Source organism: Trachurus japonicus, chromosome 15 (genome assembly GCF_045865225.1).
Source record: "Trachurus japonicus isolate A0001 chromosome 15, Traja_1.0".
NCBI lineage: Eukaryota > Metazoa > Chordata > Actinopteri > Carangiformes > Carangidae > Trachurus > Trachurus japonicus.
This window is the reverse complement of record NC_140921.1, coordinates 21,910,945-21,934,126: the sequence shown is the minus strand read 5'-3', so window position 1 is coordinate 21,934,126 and position 23,182 is coordinate 21,910,945. Positions and strand designations below refer to the sequence as shown.

At 41.3% G+C, this 23,182-nt stretch overlaps 2 protein-coding genes across 4 annotated transcripts; one reads left to right on the top strand and one right to left on the bottom strand.

Annotated features, from left to right (window-relative positions):
• Window positions 1-3,029: 3,029 nt before the first annotated feature.
• LOC146973695 (poly(rC)-binding protein 3) lies at window positions 3,030-13,687 on the bottom strand. 3 transcript variants are annotated; one of them, XM_085800493.1, is made up of 14 exons: window positions 13,422-13,658; window positions 12,081-12,121; window positions 10,521-10,631; window positions 10,332-10,355; window positions 10,173-10,205; window positions 9,944-10,060; window positions 9,309-9,440; window positions 8,747-8,875; window positions 7,932-8,021; window positions 7,300-7,341; window positions 6,810-6,885; window positions 5,806-5,858; window positions 4,677-4,846; window positions 3,030-4,326 (listed from the first exon to the last, which is right to left on the bottom strand). In XM_085800493.1, the coding sequence occupies exons 3-14, from the start codon at window positions 10,596-10,598 to the stop codon at window positions 3,969-3,971; spliced, it is 1,302 nt and encodes a 433-aa protein (XP_085656619.1). In that variant the 5' UTR covers window positions 10,599-10,631; window positions 12,081-12,121; window positions 13,422-13,658; the 3' UTR covers window positions 3,030-3,968. The 3 variants fall into 3 exon arrangements, with proteins under 3 accessions (XP_085656619.1, XP_085656618.1, XP_085656620.1); XM_085800492.1 differs by lacking the exon at window positions 12,081-12,121 and having other exon boundaries at window positions 13,422-13,687; XM_085800494.1 differs by lacking the exon at window positions 12,081-12,121 and having other exon boundaries at window positions 3,030-3,396; window positions 13,422-13,687.
• Window positions 13,688-16,406: 2,719 nt separating this feature from the next.
• On the top strand, window positions 16,407-23,029 carry mocos (molybdenum cofactor sulfurase). The gene is made up of 15 exons (XM_085800491.1): window positions 16,407-16,777; window positions 16,887-16,976; window positions 17,081-17,147; window positions 17,245-17,889; window positions 18,003-18,079; window positions 18,223-18,422; window positions 18,526-18,642; window positions 18,729-19,109; window positions 19,220-19,382; window positions 19,513-19,600; window positions 20,015-20,136; window positions 20,810-20,906; window positions 21,053-21,194; window positions 21,291-21,395; window positions 21,510-23,029. Exons 1-15 carry the CDS (start codon window positions 16,666-16,668, stop codon window positions 21,612-21,614), a joined length of 2,511 nt encoding a protein of 836 aa, XP_085656617.1. The 5' UTR covers window positions 16,407-16,665; the 3' UTR covers window positions 21,615-23,029.
• Window positions 23,030-23,182: the final 153 nt, after the last annotated feature.

The window sequence follows — 23,182 nt, the reverse complement described above, 5'->3', positions numbered from 1 at the left end:
GCAATACTAGATGGGAAATGGACAGCAATTATATTGCACTCTTCTGGTCTCATCGACCTCTCAAAGCGCTGCACAATGCATGAAACATCCAAACACACACTCATCAAGGGCGATCTGGGCATCTTAACATGCAGACTGGGCGAGCCAGTGGTCAAACTGGACAACCTGCTCCAGCTCCTGAGCAGCCCAGAGTATTCAGGTAACAGAGAAGGACATTAAAACATGCACACACACACACACACACTCATTGTGCGCACTGTCACACACACTGTCAGCATCCATCATCCGCCCACCATTTTGACCATAAGTGAATAAAAGGTCTCATTTGTTTTAATTATGAAATGTTCATAGTTTATTCCAATATTTACTGTTCAATTACACTCTGTGTCTCACTCAGTGAAATGAAGGTTGACATCTCTTCACTCCCAGGAAGAGAAATGCTTTCATGTACGATTTTTTTTATTATTATTGAACTAGTAAACTAAACATAATAAATCACCAACTTTTATTTTTTTACATAAACTATTCAAAAAATGTGCACGTCATAAAAAACAGTGATGAAAAATAGCCACAGGCATTGATGATGTACTCTACTTTACCTCAGCCATAAAGCATATTTGGACAAATTTCTACCAGATTATGGTGCTGTAAAAAAGAAAAAAAAATCAGGGGATCTTTAATGTCATTACTATTCGTTATATTTAGACCATAATAATCTTTTCAAAATGTCACAGTAATTCATCCTGTATAGTTGTTGAGATATCTGAGTCTGGAGCAGTGTGCAGAACTCAGCAACCACTGAATAGTAAGGAACTTAATAATGAGAAAATAAAATATGATGCATACTCACGCAATAAATTAAACCACCCGATAATATATGAAATAAATTAGAATGAGCTCCACCTTTCCCAGCTCCATTATATATTAATGCATCAGTAATTGTAATTCAGTTATAATATAGATTATAACTCTGACAGAGACCACTTTGCCTGCACTTTCTCTGCCTTCGCACTTCAGGTGCATTTTACTTTTACTTTCCTGGTTAATTTTGAATGTATGACTTTTGTTTGCAATGGTCAAGGCTATATTTAATAAAGTGGTGTTGCTGCTCTTACCTCTTGCACCACAGTTAGAATGTAAACTCCCCTCAGGGAGCTAAAACCCCAAATGAACAGGAACAGAAAGCAATATTGAGTGCATCAGTGTCTCCAGGCCTGCATTCACACAAGCAGCCAGACCACGGCTGATTAAGGACTTCACTGCTATTAAAGAAGCATAAGTATATACTTTGATACAAAAAGAAAAATCAGTGGGTATAGCCAAAGCCTGTTCCCTACAGAGTTAGGCTTTACATTGGATAGTAGAAATCCTGTGGAAAACGTAAAAGATAAAACAGTCACCAAAGACATGCAAGGGTGTCCCTAGAGGAATATTTATGGAGTATTGCAGTGATTTTTCATCAGGGATTGAGAGACAGCCCTGCCTCGCAATTTGCCACAATCTTTCAAGTAGTTATGCACCCCCCCTACAAAAATTGTGTATTTATTTACTTATTTACCTCCAAATTGCTTTTCAAAACTGCAGGATGGCAGCACGCTCCCAAAATGGCACCCTGACTCCTGCCTGTGTCAGGTTGAAAAAGGAAATCATTAATATAGCATTAGAGGTTGGCTGTGAACTCATGACTGCCCTGGGCACACACATAAGCATACATGTAGCACTGTTCTCTGCTGCTACACTTTCCCCGAGGTTGAAATGTCATTCTTCACTGTCATTGCATTTCTGCCCCCATTAACTATTGATTATCTCCACTTCAGCATTTCCAGACCTGCTGTGGAAATGGCCCACGTGGCTGGCTACCCCATACTCCACTGATCAGGCAGAACAGAAGTGCCCACCTCCTGGTTTTTACAGTGAGAGGGGAGGGGGTGGGGGGTGAAGTCAGCTTCACAGAGGGGGCAGGGGTAAAGCGGGACAGGGGAGTACAAGCAGTGACTGGACTGTACCCTACCTGCCCATTAGCTGTATGCTTGAGTGGACGTCTGGAGTTTAGTCGTTCTTTTTCTGGACCTGTGAGAATTTTTGCCACAGCCTGTGTTGAATATTTACTGTGAGGTTAGGCCAAGTTTGCTTCTGTTTTTCAGGAGAGTACAGAAGGGAAAAGTTTGTTTGGGCAGGAGCTTTGTGCCCTCTGTCATCAACAAACTACATCCACAACACCACCAACCTGTCTGCACAGGACCTTCTTTGTACACCTGCCAAAATCACTATACATCTGTGTGCTGCAAACTTTCAACTCAGTTGTTGTCTGTATTTCAGCTTCACTGCTGTTAAACGTTTTTACATGCACAGGCTGTTAAGACCACATTTTTCTCAATGGAGAAATACAACCAGAATATTGAGGGAAAAATCAGTTTGCTTTGCTTTGAGTCTCACACTATGCTGTGTCTAGTCTTTGGGTTTCTACAGGCCAGGCAACTTGGAGAAATGTTCCACAGTTTGTTATGAATTCAGTTATATATCATGGATTTTCTGTTTGTCCCATAAAGTGATGTTTCCATGTTTCATTTCTATATTAATGTGACAGTATCTTAGTGGCCATGCTTACTCCATGGAGAAATGCACAGCCTGTGTTCATGAAACAAGCTATTCTGTAACTTTGTGATGTCACAACAAAGCAATCATCACCTATCAGGTCAATCAATTGGCTCTGATTTGCTGACAACGACCTGTTGTTACTAGAAGTCCAGAGAGAAGCCTCAAAGAGGAGATATAAATCACAAATTTATCTTCTTATGGATCGACACGTCCCATAAAACACAGGAGAAGAGTAAAATATGGGACGTTTAACCATTTTGCCAATGTTTTTGGGACTATGGAGATTTTTCTCTGTGAAATTGCTGATGTGAAAAAGCCAGCAATTGTATAAACAATGCATTAATCCTCAGAGCTGATGTTTGTATATGAGAATTAAGCAAAAAATGCAAGAAATTTCCTTCATCGACAAAATTAGAACAAAACAACAAATCTTCATTCATAAAAAGTCCCATTTATTTCAAAGTCATTTCATCAGCAAATATAACAAATCTGCGTTGTTTGGGGGGAGTAGATCCACACCAGAAACACATGAATAAATCATTCAGTACAGTAATTGCTCAGCGTCCATTTCAGATGCTGAAAGTTGAAGCGCTCCACTCATTTAGGTTGGAGAATAAACAAGAAACACGTCGGTGTACAGGAACAATAAATGAGTTAGTTAGGCCGGTCCCGCTCTACAGGATTAATGTGTAGAGTGAAATCCACTAGAATCCAATGTGGCTTTAGGATAATCCCATCAGAACTGCAACAGTGCAGCGCTACTACAGGACACCCAAGCCTGTTAGCACTGATGAGAGCCTATAGTGAAGGAGAAGGGGGAAAATATGACAGAAGAGTGGAGCAAAAATACTTAACATACTGACTTCTATTGTAAAAGACAAACAATTTACCAGCCTGCTGCCAACAAAGCACCACGTTTTAAAATTCTATTTGCATTCTCTAACAAAAACTGATTGTAAACTAGTTACACAGATAGAAAACTAAGTCATTATTTGCATCATGGAAAACACATCTCGTGGTGTAAGTCTTCATATAAAGCTCTGTGACATGAATCCATTTGAAAAAATATGTTTTTCTAAGATACTAATACAAGCCTGAGTTACCCACATTAATTGTTATGCATGTCCGTGAGATAATGCGCTGAGTTAATATTCACCTCTGCTGCCTGTTTAATTAATGAGGACATGTTTGCTTTGATACGCCCATCCTTTCAGCACGTTTTTAATATCCTCCTGATTTATGGAAAACAAGTGCTACACTGGCAAAACTTCCACACACTGGTGTAAGGTGTAGCCTTCATGTTAAATTGACATTTTAATAGTATCTTACCAGTCAGCTACACTGACTAGACTTTAAAAAAAAAGCAGACATCAATACGGAGCAAACTTCTGCCGCTCTGATTTTTTGACGCCGGAGGTTGACATTTTTGCGGCGTAAGGGGATAAACCCTGTGCTAGGCTGGAAGCGGCTGCTGGGTGGACAGCCAGGACAGGGAGAGTTTTCATGCCAAGAAGACTGGAAACGGGGACGGCGTAGTGTGGGTTTTGGATGGTTGGTAAGGTGGAAGGAGAGTGGACGTTAATGGTGGTTGGGTTTGGGTTGGTGGCCGCCAGGACGGCCATAGAGGTAGCAGCAGTGGAGGCAGTGGGAGACTGAGAGAAGCTGATGTTGAGGTCAACTGGGGTCGCTGAGGAAACGGCCTGCATGGTGTATTTAGCCATCTCTAAGCTGCAGGTCGTGATGTTCGGAGGAAGGGAAGGGAAGGGGGGGGGGTTGAGACAGTGAGGGGTTAAAGAGAGGAGAGTGAAAAATGAAACAGGGAAGAATGGGCCAGACAAAGGAGAAGGGAGGTGAAAAAGAGGAGAAAACATAAGAATCAAAGAAGGAATGTGTTAAAAAGCAGAGACAATAAGGATTTTAATGCAGTCAAGAGAACGGAGCAGTGAGATGGAACAAATCCAGCCTCACCCTGAGCACAATAACTCTGCCCTCATACAATAGCTTTGTGTTTGGTTTTCTTATCATCAGGCTGTGATGTGAAGACCTGCTGGACGTGGCTGCCCTGCGTAATGTCTTACCTGGCGTTGATGAGGTACTGGGCCACGCTGATGCTGGCTGGTGAGCCCGTGATCGTGACTTGGCGCATGGGTGAGCCATCAATGGCGCTCGCAATTTTGATGTGAGCTCCAGAGACTTGACGAATCTCATTGATCTTGCTGCCTTGTCTTCCAATTATGCAGCCAATAAACTAGAAGTGGAGAAACATGAATAACAAGACAAGTTCATGTTTCCATGTTTTTTCAGGAATTAGATTTCAAAGCAGCATCTGGTAGGAACTGCCATATTTCTATTGCATTGCAATAAAGCCATGTTACTGAAACAATCCTGTAATAATGAAATCAAATTGAGTGTAATCTGAAGATAGTGTATGCTGCTAGCTTCCTGTTATTGTAAAACTGTTGGGTTTTTTTTTTGTTTTTTTGCTTAAAGTTAAATGAGAAGATTAATGCCACTCTCATGGCTAAAGACTAAATATGAAGTTGCCACCAGCAGGCACTTATCTTATATTAGCACAAAGACTGGAAATAAGGGGAAATACTGTAGGTAGCTTTGTATAAAAGTTAACACATCATCTCTCCCTCCTTTAATAGCTTTTACACTTCAGTCTTAGTGCGGATTCAAAAACCGCGTTGCGTTGCATTACGTTACGTTATGCTGAAAACTGCTGGCTCCACCATGATATTTACCATGCAGACATACAGTAGGCTAATAGTGATATCACTTTATGACAGAGGTTACATGGAAGAATGTGTAATTCTAAATAAATGTAAAACATGCTAATGTGAGTCATATTTATTAAACAAATCTTACGTAAAGTACATTTTTACCTTAGGCTCAAATAGAATAGCTATGTTGATTTCCATAAAGCCTTGGAAACACTTACATGTAGCCTACATATAATTTTTTTGTATCTTTCAAGCTACAACAAGCTAGTTCCGCCATTGCTAGCACTATGATACTAACATCAAAATAATTTGAGTTAGAGAAACGGTATAAATCTGTCTTTGCAGCTTAGAAAGGGAGACACTGATGTCCATAAATTCCATATTACAGCTGTCCTCCTAGAACGTGTTAATGAAGTCAGTGGCATGAGGATTATCAGTGTGAGTTTTAGTGCTGGAGGAACACAAACAATGTGGCACTTACATCATTAGGTATTGCCAGCTCTTGTGAACTTGTGGGGGCAGATGCATCCAATCCTGCAAAGTAGGACAAGGAACGCTAACAACAGTATGGTGCTAATGGCTTCCACTTTCACGGCATGACAAGCTGCCCTACTTTGTCTAGTTTACAACAGATACACTGCTAAATTAGGGACATGAAAATGACATATGGCTGAGAAATCTTCCTACGCTGGATTTGCATATCCTACACACATTCTATACACATTACTATCATAATATGAGCTAGGTTTCCCATTAAAAATTAGCATGTTTCATGAGTTTTATCACACCAGTCCAGCCAATGTAATCATAATGCTGTAATGTTTTGTTCTTAGTTAGTTGTGGTATATGAGTAGATGGGGTGGTTGAGGACAGGGATGGTCTGGCCAAGACAATGTTAGATTTGGAGGAGAAATGCTGCAGAGGTGAAGGATGGGGGTCAAGAGATTAGGATCTGTTTTATTTTGGAAGAGGGAACTGGGGCAAATGGAGCTGAAATTTTGGGAGGATGTGAGAAATTGTGAAAAATGATCAAATATTTACTAAAATGTAAATATTTTCTGTCATTTTTCACATTTCCCTCTCAGACAAGACTCTTGCTTTTCCTTTTGTATTCCCTATCTTGAATCGTATAGTCTGCTTCAATCTGTCACCTACTCTTTTGGATAATGAATATTTCAGTCTCTAACTTCCAAGATTGTTGATAATAAGCTCGTTTGTAGGCTTAACCCTTACAACAACACTATCTTTTCATTACTCTTTTCTCTTTTATTTTATTTCAAACATCAATGTAAAAGACAGCATGTCCTTTATGATGTGTGTAAATCTATTTAGAGCCATCTTCTACAAATACCTGTGAGCAAGTCTGAAACAATGGAGACATCCTTGATTCTTTTTGAAGTGACAGGGATGTTTTTATGGTGTGATTCAAAGAGGAGTGAAGACAGAGGGATAGATGGACTTCCCTGGGGAGCCGTGGGTACGTACCAGGGAAGGTAGGGTTGCTCTGCCCAAGGGAAGGGAGGGGGATATGCTGCATAGCCAACTGGTGAAGCTTGGTCAACTGCAGGGTAGGAAGGAAGTTAGAGCTAACCAATCAAACTGGATTATTTCAGAGGAGCTGACAGCTACAATACAGAGCCAACGTGAAGTTCACAAACATCACAGATGGTGTCAGTGTGAAGAGATTCATTTCCTTCAGAAAAACGCATGCCGGCTTCTCGAGCTAGTCATCTGAAAATACAGTCACATCTCTCAGGCTACAGAGCTACAACTGATCATGAACTCTTTTAAGATCTCAGGTTTCATTTCAATCAATGCATGCTGCTACCGTTTGTTAGAGTTAGTAATGTCAACAGATTACTGAAGTTTCATTTTTGCAGAGTAGGGTACACAGAGGGAGTAGTGGTGGCTCGGAGGGAGTGGGCAGGAGTAGGTCAATAGGGCTCACGTCAGTCACTCAAATAAACATACTTACATCTTGATGCGCAAAAGCATACTGCCCTGGAATCGCAAAGGCCTGGACAGAGTGAGAGAAGAGACGTGGTGATGTGACTGAGCGATGCAGACATGCTGAAACATGTCACTTCAAATGTGAGTTCATCACAGAGCGTGAAGAGGAACCTCAGTGCAGTGACTGCATTTCTGAAAACCTAAAATCGCTCTCTTTTCCATAGCTCTGATGTGTATGGATTTGATGGAATTTTTATCTAAATGTCATCTGCTGTTTTTTCCCCCTCTTTGACCATGGCCAGAAATCCAATAACATAAACAGATGTCTGATAGGTCAGAACAGACTGTGCCAAATTCAGGACAGCGGTTAGCCAGCTCATGGAAAACATGAGCTTTAGTCACGACATCTTTCAGATTTCACACTACAGGGGGATTATTAATGTAAATGGCTGTTATTCATATCACTGGCACATTACGGCTTGGCTTGATACTTTTTAATAACATCATTACCTCATCTTTCTGCTCACAACATTACACAGATGTGTCCCTCTAGTGGTGTGACTCTGAGATCCCACACAATAAGGAGCCTATTCAATTGTTATGCCTCTTACAAAAAGGCTAAAATGACATCTTAATAGCCCCTGTGTGTCTACTTACTTGTGCAGAGTGCTGTGGTGCTAATACTGCATGGGCTCCTGCAGGTATGGCCTTGGGACGGTAGGGAATAGTGGCCCCTTTAGGTGGAGACTACAGACACACAGCAAAAAGGAAGAAATATTTTATACACTGCAACAGCTGGGACTCTGGCACTGAGGCATTTTATATGCTTTTTTATGTCATTTGTACAATCTTTTTATATCCCATTCACTGTCAGTGAAACCTTGGACCAAGGAGCCTATTTGCTACAACTGTCAATACACATGTACATAGGAAATTGTAGAATTAGCATAATTTCTAAAATGTATATTGGACAAAGGATGCAGATATAAAGGAACTTTAGGAATTTCTAGGAATTTTAGTTGTATTTAATTAAAATAAATAAATAAAAATTATATATACATATACTTCTGTGATTCTCTTTTAAGGGTCTTTGTGCTCAAACATTAGTGTTAATGTAATATCAACATGTACTGACAGGGTTCAGGAAGGGTATTCATGTAACATAGCCTACATTACATACAAGATATGTACATACATTTGCTGAAAAGTAACTATGAACTTCAGATTCAAATCTCAAAATCAAAGTAATGAAAAAACTGTTCAAATAGTTAGCTCCGAGAGATGACAGCTGACAGAGTTAAAGGTCTAAGTGATGGATACCAGCTGGCTGGCTAAATCATTATTCTGCTCAGGTTGAATATCCTAAATGTGCAACTGAATACCTTTAACATTACCCTAAATAAACAAGGCACACATGACACTGAAGTAGAGCTGCTAAATGTGAAGATCGTCTGCTGTCTGACAGTGCTTACCTCCAGCATGACAGAACAGATGTGTCGTACACACTGAGTGATGGCCTGTGGAGTGCCGGAGATTGTGACAGCTCTCTCCGTAGAGTCCGGCAGCATGTCTCCTGCCACCTGAACCTGAGCGCCTGTGGTCTTAACATCGCCAGACAACAGAAGAAACAAAGGCTATTTATTGTCGAAAAGAGCGCACCCTCACCCAAATTGAAATGCTGTTTCAAGCACCCACAAATTACCCCAAACACATTTTGACATGCAGGGAGCAGCTGCAAGCCAAATAGCAATGTGTGCTCCAATATTTGAAGAGGTGCACACAAATATTGTCCATTCAGTACGAGTATTCAGCCCCCTCTGATCTTTACAGGCATAATCAGTGGGATTTTCATGAGCGGCGACCAAAAAAACACACGCATTTCAACGCAGAGGTGAATACAAAAAGTTTCACCGGAGCGTTTGAAAGTTGAGGTGTCAGCATCCTGCGGAGGACGTTTTCTGTCCTTGCTTGGGTGCAACAAAACAACTTCCTGATAGAAAATTTTAAAGAAATAAAAAGGAAAAGGACACTTACTTCTCTGATCTCTTTGATCTTTGAGCCTCCTTTGCCAATCAGTGAACCACACTGGCTCCCTGGGAAGACCAGACGAAGTGTCACAGGTGGTTTGCTTGTCACATTGCTGTTTGTCATTGCTGCAGTAATGTCCTAAGGGGAGATTCAAAAATATTGTGTTTGTTGAAAGCACAGTCTATAAGAACATCAGCTTTATTTGACAAGTCTTTTTTTTCTGCAAGACTGGTAAAATGTGCATTCACTGCCCCTCAGACTTCAGACAAGAACTTCAAAAAATTCTTGTGAAAAACAAGTTTTAATAGTGATTTAAAAGTTCATTATTAGATTTCCATGTCTCTTTTGTTTGTAGATCAGGCTTAGGTTCAATATTAATACTGTAAAAGTATCAAAGCCTCAGTCTACATAGAAATTTATACAGCCTGTAATCACAGCTTTAAAAAAAAAAAAAAAGTAGTCCCCAATCTCAGCCTTGCTCCAGCGCACTTGGACTTTGCACAATTTGGTTTCTGAGCGTTTAAAAACCCCAAATAATTCCTCTTATGAATATCAAAACTTAAAATACAACATCTGAAAATGGTAAAATATGGGACCTTTAACATTGAAGTAGAGTTATTTGTGAATGTGTTTTGCTGTACCTCCTCAAACTTCTGAGCGATCATGGAGAAAGCTCTGAAGATGCCCTCTGTGGGTCCTGTGATCGTGACTATTCTCTCAGGAGACGATCCCTCTGATATGTTGATGCGAGCGCCACTCTGGAAAACACACACCCACAATATTTCCAGCTTTGATTGGTTGTAATTGATCTGCCAGAGCACATTAAATTCTATATGATTCCATATTACGGACGCCAAAGTGAATTCTCACCTCCTCTCTCATCTTCTTTACTGTTTCTCCTTTCTGGAACCATGTAAGAAATGATAAAACAAGGGGCTTGATTAGGTTTATGAGGAGAGGAAAAGTAGACAACCAGAAGAAAAGCAGACGTGAATAAATAAATTCAGATGGATCGTAAAATTAATCTACCTTCCCAATTATGCTGCCGACTTCCTGTGAATGAAAAGATAACAACGCATGAACACACAAGTGGCAACACACAAGATTTTCGGTTAGCAGCTCTTCACATTTAGAACAGGATGTAATCCTTTTAACAGCAACGGCATGCTATTACCAGATGATTAGGCTATTACTACAAATACCACATCTGTCAATTACCTTTCCATGCATTAGCAGCCTCAGCGTCAGTGTAACGTTGAGACTCGTATCTGTAGCCATTTCCTCCTTGTCAGACATCCTCACTGTTCTTCGAGCTTTAAAGTAAACACTCTGCAAAGAGAAAGAAATCGTTTAAGACAGGTCCCGTGCATTATAAGTGGTTTCCCTGTAGTTCAGGTGGTTATGGATATTATCTGTAAAGCTGAAGAGGTGTTCTCCACAAGATCTAAGAGTGTTTTAATGAATTTTATGGTGAAGCCAAGCCTTACGTGTGGAAAGCATTTCATTCAAAAGTTTAAATAAACTTGCAGCCTTATCGTTGACATGCTAAGTGCTCTTCTTCTGTATTTTACAGTTATACCACGGTGAATGTTAAATGTATCATTTCCCATGCTCAATGTGACTTCCCTGGGAAACAGCTACCAGACACTGCAAGTGTAAAAGCTTTCATGTGAGCAGGCATCATCATTGTTAAATCAGTCTGCTGCAGCAGCGGCAGCGATAAAAGAGATCTCTATTTGAAAATGTTATGGATCATTACTTTAAGTATGGAAAATGTAAAGTGGAAAATACTGCAAAGTTGGAACAGTGGCTTTTATGCTGCTAAAAGGAGCCTATTTGTCTTTTTTCAAAATGTTATTAAAGAATTTATCAGGGGGCTGATGCTGTCTGAAGAGTTGTAGACCATTGTTGTTTGTCTTCTGATCGTGTGCTTGTGAGCGGGGGAAGATAAGCCTATCAGTAGGTGCTATCTTCACATGGGACGGTGTCTTTAGTTCCGGCTAAATACAAGTTGTGTGACTCCCTCGGATTAGATAAGATACTAAGGAAGCCACTGGTGCCGTGGAGGCCTGAAGATCAAGTGATGTGTGTGTGACTGTCTCTTAATATCTCAGCACACCACACAATGTCGGCTCTGTTGTGGCCGCGTATCCAATTGGTCGTATTTGCAGAACATAAAAAGTCTATGCAGCTGCACCATAATAGACAGCGGGGCCTATGGAGTTTAAATATAAAGGACCAAGGTTACCTTGTTTTTATTCAATCATCATGATTCTGATTATGCTTTTACCATTTATTACATAGCCTACAGTGCAGTTTATCAAAGGGCTGTTTGGATTTTGGACCAACTGAGCAGCTGACCATGTTGGCTCCATGCAAATGGTAAATTTACTTTCTGAAACCTTGGCCAACCTATGTCAAAGGGAGGAGGGACCATGGTGGCGGATCACCATTGGTGAGTGTGTGTGACGTATTTCCAGTTAATCCAGAGTTTAATTCAATCCAACTCCAGGGTTTTAATGCTATGACATATTTTATTATCAGCATTGTGGGAAATACACTCATCCCCTCCGTGGTGGGGAGTTAGACAGAAAGATACCAATCTCATAAAGAATGGAGCTAAAAGCAGCCAGTTAGCTTAGCTTAGCATAAAGGCTAGCGACAGAGGGAAAGATGTAAAAACACTCGTCATCTCATCTGTCATATAGCCTATTTCACAAAATGTCGAACTAATGCATGACCTTTGACCCTCCCACATACCCCAGCTTCCATACTCACACAAATCAATAAATACAAAACTCTCTGCCGCCATTCCACACCTAAAAACGTAAAAGACCAAAAATGAATGAGTTTGCCTCCAGAATGCTAACTCTGATAATAGCACAATTGTCAGTAGCTATCGCATGACATGTGGCAGCATCTCATGGGTAAATAAAACATGGCTTTCCATCAAGTGAGTTTACAATAAGAGATTGTTCTAGCACATTCCAGTGTTGATAATACCAGACTGAGCTGAAGGACTTAATCCAGACAATATTGTGAATAAGTGGAGAGTGTCTCTCCGCTAACAAGACCCACAGCTATTCTTTTCTCCGTGTATCATTATAAAGTTACAGTGAGTACATCAAATAAACAGAAACATCTCTGTCTAATCCTATAGGCCAGGATTTGTTTAGTTAATGCTAAGACCCTTTTGACCTATTTCTGTCACCTCTAGCATGTCAGCGCCCACTCAAGACTTCCGAACAAAACACTGGTGCACAACAGCACCCACAGAATGCACATGATAAAACAGATAATCTACAGGAACCCAGCTCCCACAGCACTGACAGGCAGCAATGTGTTTCAGACAATAAAAAAACAGGGCATTAATCCTTGAGGGAACTGGGGAACAATGTCTAAGTGGATTACTTGAGGAGTTTCATTTGAAAATATATTCAAATTTGAGGCACAAAGAATTTCTAACCTACTGAGGATTATTGTATTTTACATTATTACATACAATAGTGCTTAAAGAGCAATGAATTTCAATAGACATTCATTTAAGAAAATCTATATATATATTGCCAAATATTTTATATTTGACATAAAGAAAAAAATGTAATTGCCTCTCAAATCTAAACTAATGTTCTATCCATATGTATTTATTTATTTAATTCTATTTATAGCTATTTGTAAGCCTAAGCAGCACATATTAGACTATAAGCATGGGGCCTTGCAGCATGGCATTCCTCCCTCAACACAAGGGTTACAGTATTGGAGATTCATCACATGTCTGGTTTAATGCAATATTAATTCTAGCCCAACCGATCTCTGAATTTACGAGCGCAACAAAATGCATTTACTACACTGCTGAAAAACAACCAGATCAAATGAACTCAACCTAATGGGAGTCAGGAGTGGTTTATTAAAACAGAGCCTCACCTAGTTCAGCTCCCTTTAAGCGTAGAGAAGCAAACAAGAAAGTTGTATTAAAAGTTACACTTGAACTTCCCAACTGGCTAAACCCCAACATTTCTGCAGTCCTGTATAGCAACAGAGTGGACAGAAGCTGACCAGTCTGACCCATCTCTTTCTTAGCGAAAGGCCCGTAATGCATGATTAATATGAAGTACTGACCTTATATGCAGAAGACTTGCTCCTCTTCTTTATTTCTGATATATCCAAAATGAACAGCCTTTTACTTTGTGGTCCGTCTTCAATGTTTGCCCCCTTTGTTAGTGATCCACGGAGTGGACAGATGGCTCCCTGTGCCCTCAGACTGGCTGGAGCGGAGGCTGGCTTTGCTATTAGTCCCTCAGCTTAGCCCAAGATAAGCCCCTACGCAGGGCAAGTGAACCCGCATCTCTTGCCTAATTCTCCCTGTCACAGCCACCAAAGAGGTGTTCCTCCGCACGGAGATCCACGAGCTGGAGAGGCCTGAGGGCAGGGCAGAGAGGCACTTTGCCTGGACACTGTCCAGCACAGATAGAGCAAGCTACAGTTACAGCCACCAACACAACAGAAAAAACCGGGAAGGTCTAGCCTTTTGCAGTCATCAGAAACACACACGGAGACACTGAAGGGGAGCTTTGTTAACCAATGTTGCTCTGTGACTAACAACTCTGCATGACTGCTGTGTTCTTCATTAGATTTTCAGAGAGCTTCCTGCCTGCACAGGGCCGGATTTTCTCTAAAAATAAATCTCCCTGTATGAAATCGGTGCTTTGTACAAGGAACCCGACTAATTGAGGGCTGGGAAGGACAATGTGGCGTTTGAGTTATTTAGTGATGTTAAACACAATGTCTTCGTGGGGTGCTTCTCCCCCCCCTCCCCTCACAGCCTCAGCCCTCCCCCACACCAAGCCCTTCTGCCCTCGTAATGAGGCCATACTGGATACAATACAGCCCTTCTGCACTGAAAAATGTATTCAGCTGAGCTTCGAAATTGTGAAGGAAATGAATCAGTGAAGCATAAGTGGCATATTTAATTACTATTCAGTGCGTTGCACGGAGACAATGATGGCTGCTGTGAGCCTCATGGCTGTCTATCAGACATCTAAGCAGCAGGCCACATTACATTCACATCTCAACAACAATTTCAATACAACTCCCAAGTTTTATTTATGTGACTTAGATGGCTGGATGTCTTCATGAAAACAGACAGATGAGGGTAATCCCTTTAAGTGTGGGTATTCTTCATCTTTAAAGAGATTTTTCAGGGTTAAGACTGGGTCGCGTTAGGATTTGAGGTGATGGAATAAAGGTCAATAAAAGTTCATAAAAGTATAATGAAACTTCTACAACAGTGTGTCTTTCTGTGTCCTACATGCAAACAGAGTCAGAAGAAGCATGACAAAGCCGTTGGGGACATGGTATCTGACCAGTGTGTGACTGTTGTTGTGTCTCTGCTTTCAGAGCTGATGAGATGATCATGCGTTTCATGCCGATCACTTGTGACTAATTTTCCCTCCTTCACATAGTCTGTATGTCGATGAGATTAAAGCGTCAAGGATGATATGTAATGGGATTACTGAGACTGGTTGGTGTAATCAGCTACTGTTACTGTTCATAGGGTAGATTTCAAATTAGCCACATCCTAAATGAGTTATAATTATTTACCCAATTTTAAAGAGTGGTAAATGTAAAATTCAAGTGTATACTCGTGCTTTTTTCATCATTATCTGATTATGTCTTAAATAACACAGCAGGCCTAGCAGCTTGACATTAAGTAACCATTATACTGGAATAATGTGAACTAATCAATATTTTTAATAAGATGTTGAACAATACCCATACTAATTTAGACTTCTCCTCGGTGTACCTTGTGTATCAATGAGGATAAATGTGGATTATAAGTAGAGGGAGTTGCTGTGTGATGTGATCACTGAGGCTTGATGATGTAGTTACAGCAGGTTCGGAAACACAACCTAGATGAAAGGTTATATTTGCAAACGCTTTATTGTTATAATAATAATTTGTTTCTTTAATCCCCAGCTGCTGTTAGCTTTAATGTCTCTCAGACTTCTGTAGACACCACCCCCTCCCTTTTTTTTCTAACTTCACAGGGTTTCAGTATGATTTCAATGGTAACTTAAAGCATTGAATGTGAATGAATGAATGAATGAATTAATTAATTAATTAATTAATGAAGCTAATGATGAAGTACATTCTTTAGCCTACTTACTTTGGGACCAGGAGCAGTGGTTTTAAAATGAGGACCACTGAAACGTTCATGTTGGTATAATTACTTGGAATGTTGAATTTTGAGTTCAACTAGCCTACACATAGATTACATTTACACACACAGTGAATGTGTAAGTCTATCAATAATATTTAGTATAGATTATATTAATAGTAGCCTATATGGGTCACATTTTCACTAATCAATTTTACAACTTTGCAAACTCTGTATGAGTTTTCATCTGGAGTGGTCATATGTTTATTGCTAAAGATTACAACTAGACTGAATACATAGGTGCAGCACAGTAGGCTATCAGGAATAAATAAATAATATTACCAATATTTGCATTTTTATCAACATGTCCATAGCCTCAGGAAGAGTGAAATAATTCTTCATAGTGTGGTGGCCCGAGGGCTCAAGTATGCAATTTGACAACACATGCACCTGAAAAAAAGTGTTTTCAGGGACACAAAATTGACGGAGCCAACTGGGGCTGTTCGTGGTGTTTTAAAATAAGTTCAGTTTGTTTGGTTTATCATAACGTCGACATTAGCTACATAATGTACGGTTAGCTTAGCATTAGTTTTTAGCATGGTCCGTAACGTTAGCTGTTTTTTATGTTGCTGTGTTGAGCTGTCAAATTGATGACTTTCCTGACTTTATAGCACCTTTCTGTCTGTCTTTTTACTGTAAAAGGTTATATTGCGTTGAATTGAACCCTCTGGGCCACCGTAGATTACTAATATTTAAAATAATTTTAGCCAGCTAGCTTTACTATATTTAAAATAATTTTAGCCAGCTAGCTTTACTAATATTTAAAATAACTTTAGCCAGCTAGCTTGACAGCAGGGGGAGACAAGATAACACTGGCACTAACTTGTCACATGACTGTAACGCTTTAACTTTAGCAGCAGAGTTTGAACTATTGAGCAACAGACTGTGGTTTCCTCCCAGCTGAGAGTCACTCACCGACAGAGACTTTAGTTACAACCTCTCCTGTCAACACGGCTGTGTGACCGCCCCCACCTCCAGACTGTCCGACCTCAGACGGACCGGGAGTAGTAGACTCAAACTCGGACCCAGCAACATGTCAATGAAGACTTCACGGTGCTGTGTGTGTGTGTCTGTGTGTCTATACGTGTGTGTCTCTGTGCTGAAATGTCTGTAGGAGCAGCAGTCCCGCGGTGTGCGCTGTGATCGATGGATTTCCAAACACTGTGCACTTTTGAAAGTTTCCAGCAGGTCTGGAGTCAGTACGGCTACGAGGCGGACCTGGAGGAAGTGATCCGGCAAGAGTTCACACGGATTAAAGGTAACGATTGTGAACATCCCAGAGCACACAGTGACAGGACAGGACCGCTGACCGCTGCTGTAATGGCTGCTCTCTCTCTCTCATCTATTTTTATTTATACTGTAAACAGGAATAACATATCTGGATCATGCGGGAACTACTCTGTTCCCAGAGTGTCTGGTCAGGGACTACAGCTTGGACATCTCAAGGAACGTTTATGGTGAGAGAGGAGTCATATTAAGTGTTATTTTATGTGCCCTCTTATTTTTCATTTAGCCATTAAATTGAGAGCATTTTAATAAGTCTTGTTATTGCCCCCTGTAGGAAACCCTCACAGCCATAACCCCAGCAGTCGACTGACACATGACACCATAGAGAGGGTCAGATACAGGTAAAGTCCATTCATGGCTTCGTGATGGGCCCTGTGAGTACTTTGAATGGTACTTTGATGGTTTGAATGTGTAAAAAAACGGAACATTTTCTTACAGGGTATTGCAGCATTTTAACGCCCCCCCTGAGGAGTACTCTGTTATTTTCACTTCTGGATGTACAGCCGCTCTCAAATTAGTGGCCGAGAGCTTTCCCTGGAGGCGGCGGACTGAAGGCGAGGAGGGGAGCCACTTCTGTTATCTCACTGACTGCCATACCTCTGTAGTCGGCATAAGAGGGCTGACTTCTAGCCGAGGAGTGGTCGCGCTGCCTGTCTCCCCGCAGGAGGTGGAAAGCAGGGCAAAGGATGTGGCTCGGGGTGGAGATGTTATTTGCCATACACCGCATCTCTTCTGCTACCCGGCGCAGAGCAACTTCTCTGGGAGGAAGTATCCCCTTAGCCATGTGAGAGGCATCCAGGCGAGACGCCTTTACCCAGCATGTGACCGCCGAGGCCGCTGGCTCGTGCTGCTGGATGCTGCCTCTCATGTCAGCTGCTCCCCTTTAAACCTACAGGACTGCCCCGCTGATTTCATTCCCATCTCCTTCTACAAGATGTTTGGCTTCCCTACAGGGCTGGGGGCCCTTCTTGTCCGGAACGCCGCAGCAGGCATACTAAAAAAGACTTATTTTGGAGGAGGCACAGCAGCAGCTTACCTTTCTGGGGAAGATTATTATGTGCATTCAGCAAACATTTCTGACAGGTGAAGTACTGTACAAGCCTGCCAAATCCTAGATATTCTCTGAGCTCACAGATGCTTTATAGCTCCTGCAACCTTATACTAAAAATGCAGTGTTTCCTCTCTCCCTGATACAGATTTGAAGATGGGACTGTCTCTTTCTTGGACATTATTGCTCTAAATCACAGTTTTGATGCTCTTCATAAGATCACAGGTATTTTTAACAGCATGCCAATTCATAGAAAAACTTTCAGAACCTCTTTTAGAGCCATAATGCACATGTTGTTTGTTTGTAGTGATACACTGCTTCAGGTGAACATCAACAGCATCCTCATCTTTATCCCTTTCTGCCTTCAGGGGGCATGCACAACATCCAACAGCACACGTTCGGCTTGGCACGCTACACTTACATGCTGCTGTCAAGTCTTTGCCATGGCAACAGGCGACCAGTGGCTCAAATCTACACTGAAGGCCAGTTTGAGAGTCCAGGCACACAGGGGCCAATCCTAAACTTCAATCTCATGGATTCTCATGGACACATAATTGGGTATTCTCAGGTACATTCAAGGACTTATTTCTATTTCACAAGAGTTTCATCACTGCATGTTTATGCATAGGCAGCGCTTTTGAATATTCTGGCAATTACCGTGTTTTCCTCAGGTGGACAGAATGGCCTGTCTCTACAATATTCACGTGCGCACCGGCTGCTTTTGCAACACCGGGGCCTGTCAGTCCTTTCTCGGGCTCACCAATCAGCAGATGAAGAGAAACCTGCAGGTATGAGATCAAGGGATAGGAAAAATGTCAGAGTCTGTTAAGGGCATGGATAGGTAAAATACAAAAATTGTCTCCTCCTCTTCAAGGCCGGCCACGTCTGTGGAGACAGCATCGACCTGGTGGACGGCCAGCCGACCGGATCTGTTCGTGTGTCCTTTGGCTACATGTCGACATTTGAAGACTGTCAAAAGTTCCTGAACTTTGTTGCCGAGTGCTTTGTAGAGAAACCCCTCACAGTGGACCAAGAGAGGCTACAGATGCTTAAAACAACAATTACGGCACCGCAGGGCTCAAATGAGGATCCTCCTATCAAAAAGACTAATGGAGAAATATGTAAAGTAGATGAGAGGAAACCCACAGCAGCATCACTGAACGGATTTGGGCAGCAAAACCCAAACAGCCACGGGGAGGCTTATACTCTCACCAATATCTACATATATCCCATCAAATCATGTGCAGCATATGAGGTTTGAGCACAACACAACACTATCTCTCCATCTCGGTTCTGTGTCTCTGCCTCTTCTGTTTTGTTCCCTCTCTCTGTTTTGATTTCGACTCTGTGCTGCTCTTCATGCAGGTCCACGACTGGCCAGTGGGACCGCTGGGTTTACTATATGACAGAGGCTGGATGGTGGTGAATGGAAACGGCGTGTGCCTGAGTCAGAAGAGAGAGACACGTTTATGTCTCATTCGCCCACAAGTCCACCTGCCCTCAAACAAATTGCTCCTGCAGGCATCAGGTCAGGCAGTCTGACAGTGGCACACTGAAAATAAAAACACCACTTAACCAAACAAAATTCCAGTCACTCATTTTTTTTTTCCTGCTCTGAATTCTCTTTGTGAAATGATTTTATTTCTGTGGCCCTGCAGGGATGGATACCATTTCTGTTCCCTTGGAAAACAACACTCAAAAGCATCCAAGCTACCGGGTGTGTCAGAGTAAAGTTTGTGGTGACAGGTGAGCCGGCAATGTTAAAACATCTAAAAGTAGCAGCTGCAGGAAATACTGTCACACATATCATTTGTTCCATATTTTTCACACATATCAATGCCTTCTCTCACTCTATTGTTGTTGACACTATATATTTCTACAGTGGATGACTTTATGTAGCCTCGCTCTCTCAATTTCATAGGAATCCTGTTTTTTCTTCTTTTTTTTTTACCATTTTTAAATGAAAAAGCAAACAAACAATGACCAAGAAATGACATTAATGTTCTCTGACGGATACCCACATGACGAGTCACAGGAGAAAAAAAAAAAACTGTTCATCCAGTGATTCTTGGATTAGATGTCGCACCAAATAGTAAGCAACATCAAACTCAGTAGATTTCCCCCAGGGCCTCCTGAATATAATCCTCCTCCTCCCCACAGGGTGGAAACTGTCGACTGTGGGGATGAGGCTGCATCATGGCTCTCAGACTTCCTTGGACAGCCATGCCGCCTGATAAGACAAAGTCCTTATTTCACCCGAGACAAGAAGAGGCCTAGTGAAGGTATTGTACCTGTTTTGTGGGCTCTTCTTCCTTTTTCCCTGGAGTTCACTGTTTTAGCAATGCAAGGTCAGACTGACACCTTCTATGGAGGTGAGGTGACCTTGCCTTCCCTTTCATTGGCAACTTGGAATTTAGAAATCATCTTTTTCTGCCTTTGCAAGTTACTATTTTGAGAGCCTTGCTTTGTTATGGAGAAGAAAAGGAAAAATTCAGGGTAGAAACTATATCAGGTAGTGTGATATAATATATGACTTACAGCAGCAGTTCCCATCCACTGGAGCCTTTGTGACTAGAAACTTTAATAATTTAAAAATGCCTACAGCTAATGGCTGAATGGTTACTATAGTAAAACAATGGCTAAAGCATTGCTGAAAGTAATGCTTTGTGGTTACAATAGCGAAAATCAATGAATAAATTGTTGAATTGTGAATTACACTATCTGCCTCGACAGATGGAGTTTGCCAACCATCACTCACCTGTAATTCATGTATGTTAGATTGTGGAACGTTTTGATCAACAATGATAAAATCTACTGAAGTTTTTCTCCATCTGTATTACAGTAGAAACTCAATTTGTAGACTCTTTGGGGAGACACATTGTTCGAATGGGAGATCAGAATGTTTTGCTGAAAACAAATAAATCACTGGAGTAATATAAAGTCTTTCCCTTCTAGCTGCCACCTCCACATCCCTCTCCCTGGTGAATGAGGCTCAGTATCTCATGATCAGCCGTGCCAGCGTGGAGCTCATTCAGAAAGAAATGAGCAGCAGGTTCGAACACATAATGAGTTATTCAAAATCAGCAATGCTCCGGAGAAAAACACCAGGATGTGTTGACGCCTGGTCATTTACATTACAGGAAATAATTTACGCAGGGTGGCAAACTAACATGCAATTTCCACATTCCCTTTTCTCAGGCAAGACTATTCTGAGGGCGATCAGCTCCTTGACACACAGAATGTCATTAGCCGCTTCCGAGCCAATTTAGTCATCACTGGAGTAGAACCATTTGAGGAAGATAATTGGTCACACTTGATTATTGGCAACACTCAATTCGTGGTGAGCTGACACTTTGAGATAAATGATGAAATCTTCAGATGCATTAAAAGCGGATTTCTGAAAAATGAATGTGCTCCCTGTGTGATTAACGGAAAGGTGGCAGGTCAGTGTAGAAGGTGCCAGATGGTTGGAGTAGACCAGGAAACTGGGATCAAAACAAAAGAGCCACTGATGTCCCTGTCTGCATACCGCAGTGGGAAGGTCAGTGAAAAACATTTGTGTGTGTGTGTGTGTGTTTGTTTGGTGGTCGAGGTTTGTGATTTGGATGTGGATGAAAAGAACAACCTCTTCTCCTGTTATTCTGTGGATTTTTAGGTGACGTTTGGTGTGTACCTGACCCATCAGCTGCCAGCGGGTTCCCCTACAGCCAGTGTCCTCTCTGTCGGCTCCCTCTTAACGCCAGGCCCAGAGGGTTCTTGAAGTGGTCAGCTGCACCACCATCCATCATTTCATTTATTTTGTCGACATATTTGATGTCGCAATCATTTCTGCATTTTCGTGTCCTAAAGATCATCTGTCCCTGTGGCAGTGTTTCTACCCTGCGCAGTGTTTTGTATGGATGAAGTTTGGCGGCCGGCCCTGGTGTCTTTTGTCCTCTCAAGTATCCTTTTTATTCAGATTTTATTCAATCAGAGCCTCTTTTGATGAAAAAATAATTAGATATCTGGATTTCTCTCCCATGGTGATTTTTTTTTTTTTTTATCTGTGCAGCAAAGTAGAAGTGAAGTATTAATTGCATAACAAAATTATAAAATGAGCATGCTGCTGTTGTTTGAGCCAAAACATGTCAGGCTTGATGCTTTAATCACTGCTCATGTTAACCTCCCAGACAGTTCTCTCACTGTTTCTCCCCATGGAGGTTTATATTGCGATTTATTTCCGACACCTTACTGTTCCCAGAAATCTGAAACATATTGCTCCCTGTAATAAAAAAAAAAAAGAGCTACCAGATGCTCAGTGGATGCTCCCAAAGTGACGCATCCTTATAGACATAACGGTTTGCCACTAAACGTAATAATTTGATGTAGGAGACAGATGATGTGTAATTCATCAGAAATAGTGATGTTCGGCATCTTGGTCACCTGAAATTATTATTGTCTGAGTGACGTTGTTGCACATAAAGTATGTGTCTGCTCAAATGATCTGTCAACGTCTGGCAGTAAAATTGGTCATGTATTGCTCACCTATGGTGCATTTATTGAAGGAGTGGAATGGGGTGGCTGCTGTGTACCCCAGTGTGTTGTTGCTGCTAAATAGCATGTTGGTCAGTATGTGTGTGTGTGTGACTGTAGTGGAAGTGTGTGTGTCTAAGTCTCCCAGACAAAATCTGAACAAAATACATGGATGGATGACAAATTAAGCGAAGTAAATGCCAATGTTAAGTGGTTTTATGTGGTATTTTGATGATGGTGCTAGACAGCGCTGTCGAACACGTCACTCGAAAATCCCAATTTGGTTGAGATCTGGTGACTTCATAGGCCATCGGATATGATTCATATAATTTTCCTACTCATCAACCTTTTCGGTGACTCATTTGCTCTGGTTGCTCCTTTAATATGCCACAGCTCTACCTCTTATAAATGCTCAGGCTCTTTTTACAGTCTATGGCTCTGACACTGGTACAGCAGTCCTCTCACTCTGGCAGTGATTGTTGCTGAGAAGTTTCTAAATGTTTTTTAATCTATTATGTACTATGTGTCTTATTTGTTGATTTTTTTTTCTAAATATATATATATGATGTTTGAAAAGAAATGTATACATTTTCATGAAATACTTGATTTTAAATAAATACAACTTAATTATAATCACAGCAGAAGGTATTGCACTGTATATTTGTATGATTAAATCATTGCACTGTCAGTGTACGATGTTTAAGGTGGCGTCATATGCACCGTCTATTGTGCTTTACGTGAGTTTAGCGGCGCCACCTTAAAAACTCCAGGTACCGCCCCCTCCTGACTTAACTGGACTTTGGTCAAACTTTAGCC

What these genes read in the sequence shown, in the direction of transcription:
- mocos (XM_085800491.1), top strand. Translation starts at nt 16,666, where the DNA reads ATGGATTTCCAAACACTGTGCACTTTTGAAAGTTTCCAGCAGGTCTGG. An exon ending in AGAGTTCACACGGATTAAAG is followed by an intron (nt 16,778 to 16,886) that starts GTAACGATTGTG and finishes TACTGTAAACAG; the next exon opens with GAATAACATATCTGGATCAT. An exon ending in ATTGCTCCTGCAGGCATCAG is followed by an intron (nt 19,383 to 19,512) that starts GTCAGGCAGTCT and finishes GTGGCCCTGCAG; the next exon opens with GGATGGATACCATTTCTGTT.
- LOC146973695 (XM_085800492.1), bottom strand. Translation starts at nt 10,598, where the DNA reads ATGTCTGACAAGGAGGAAATGGCTACAGATACGAGTCTCAACGTTACA. An exon ending in TCGGCAGCATAATTGGGAAG is followed by an intron (nt 10,206 to 10,331) that starts GTAGATTAATTT and finishes ACATGGTTCCAG; the next exon opens with AAAGGAGAAACAGTAAAGAA. An exon ending in AGATCAAAGAGATCAGAGAA is followed by an intron (nt 8,876 to 9,308) that starts GTAAGTGTCCTT and finishes GGCGATGTTAAG; the next exon opens with ACCACAGGCGCTCAGGTTCA.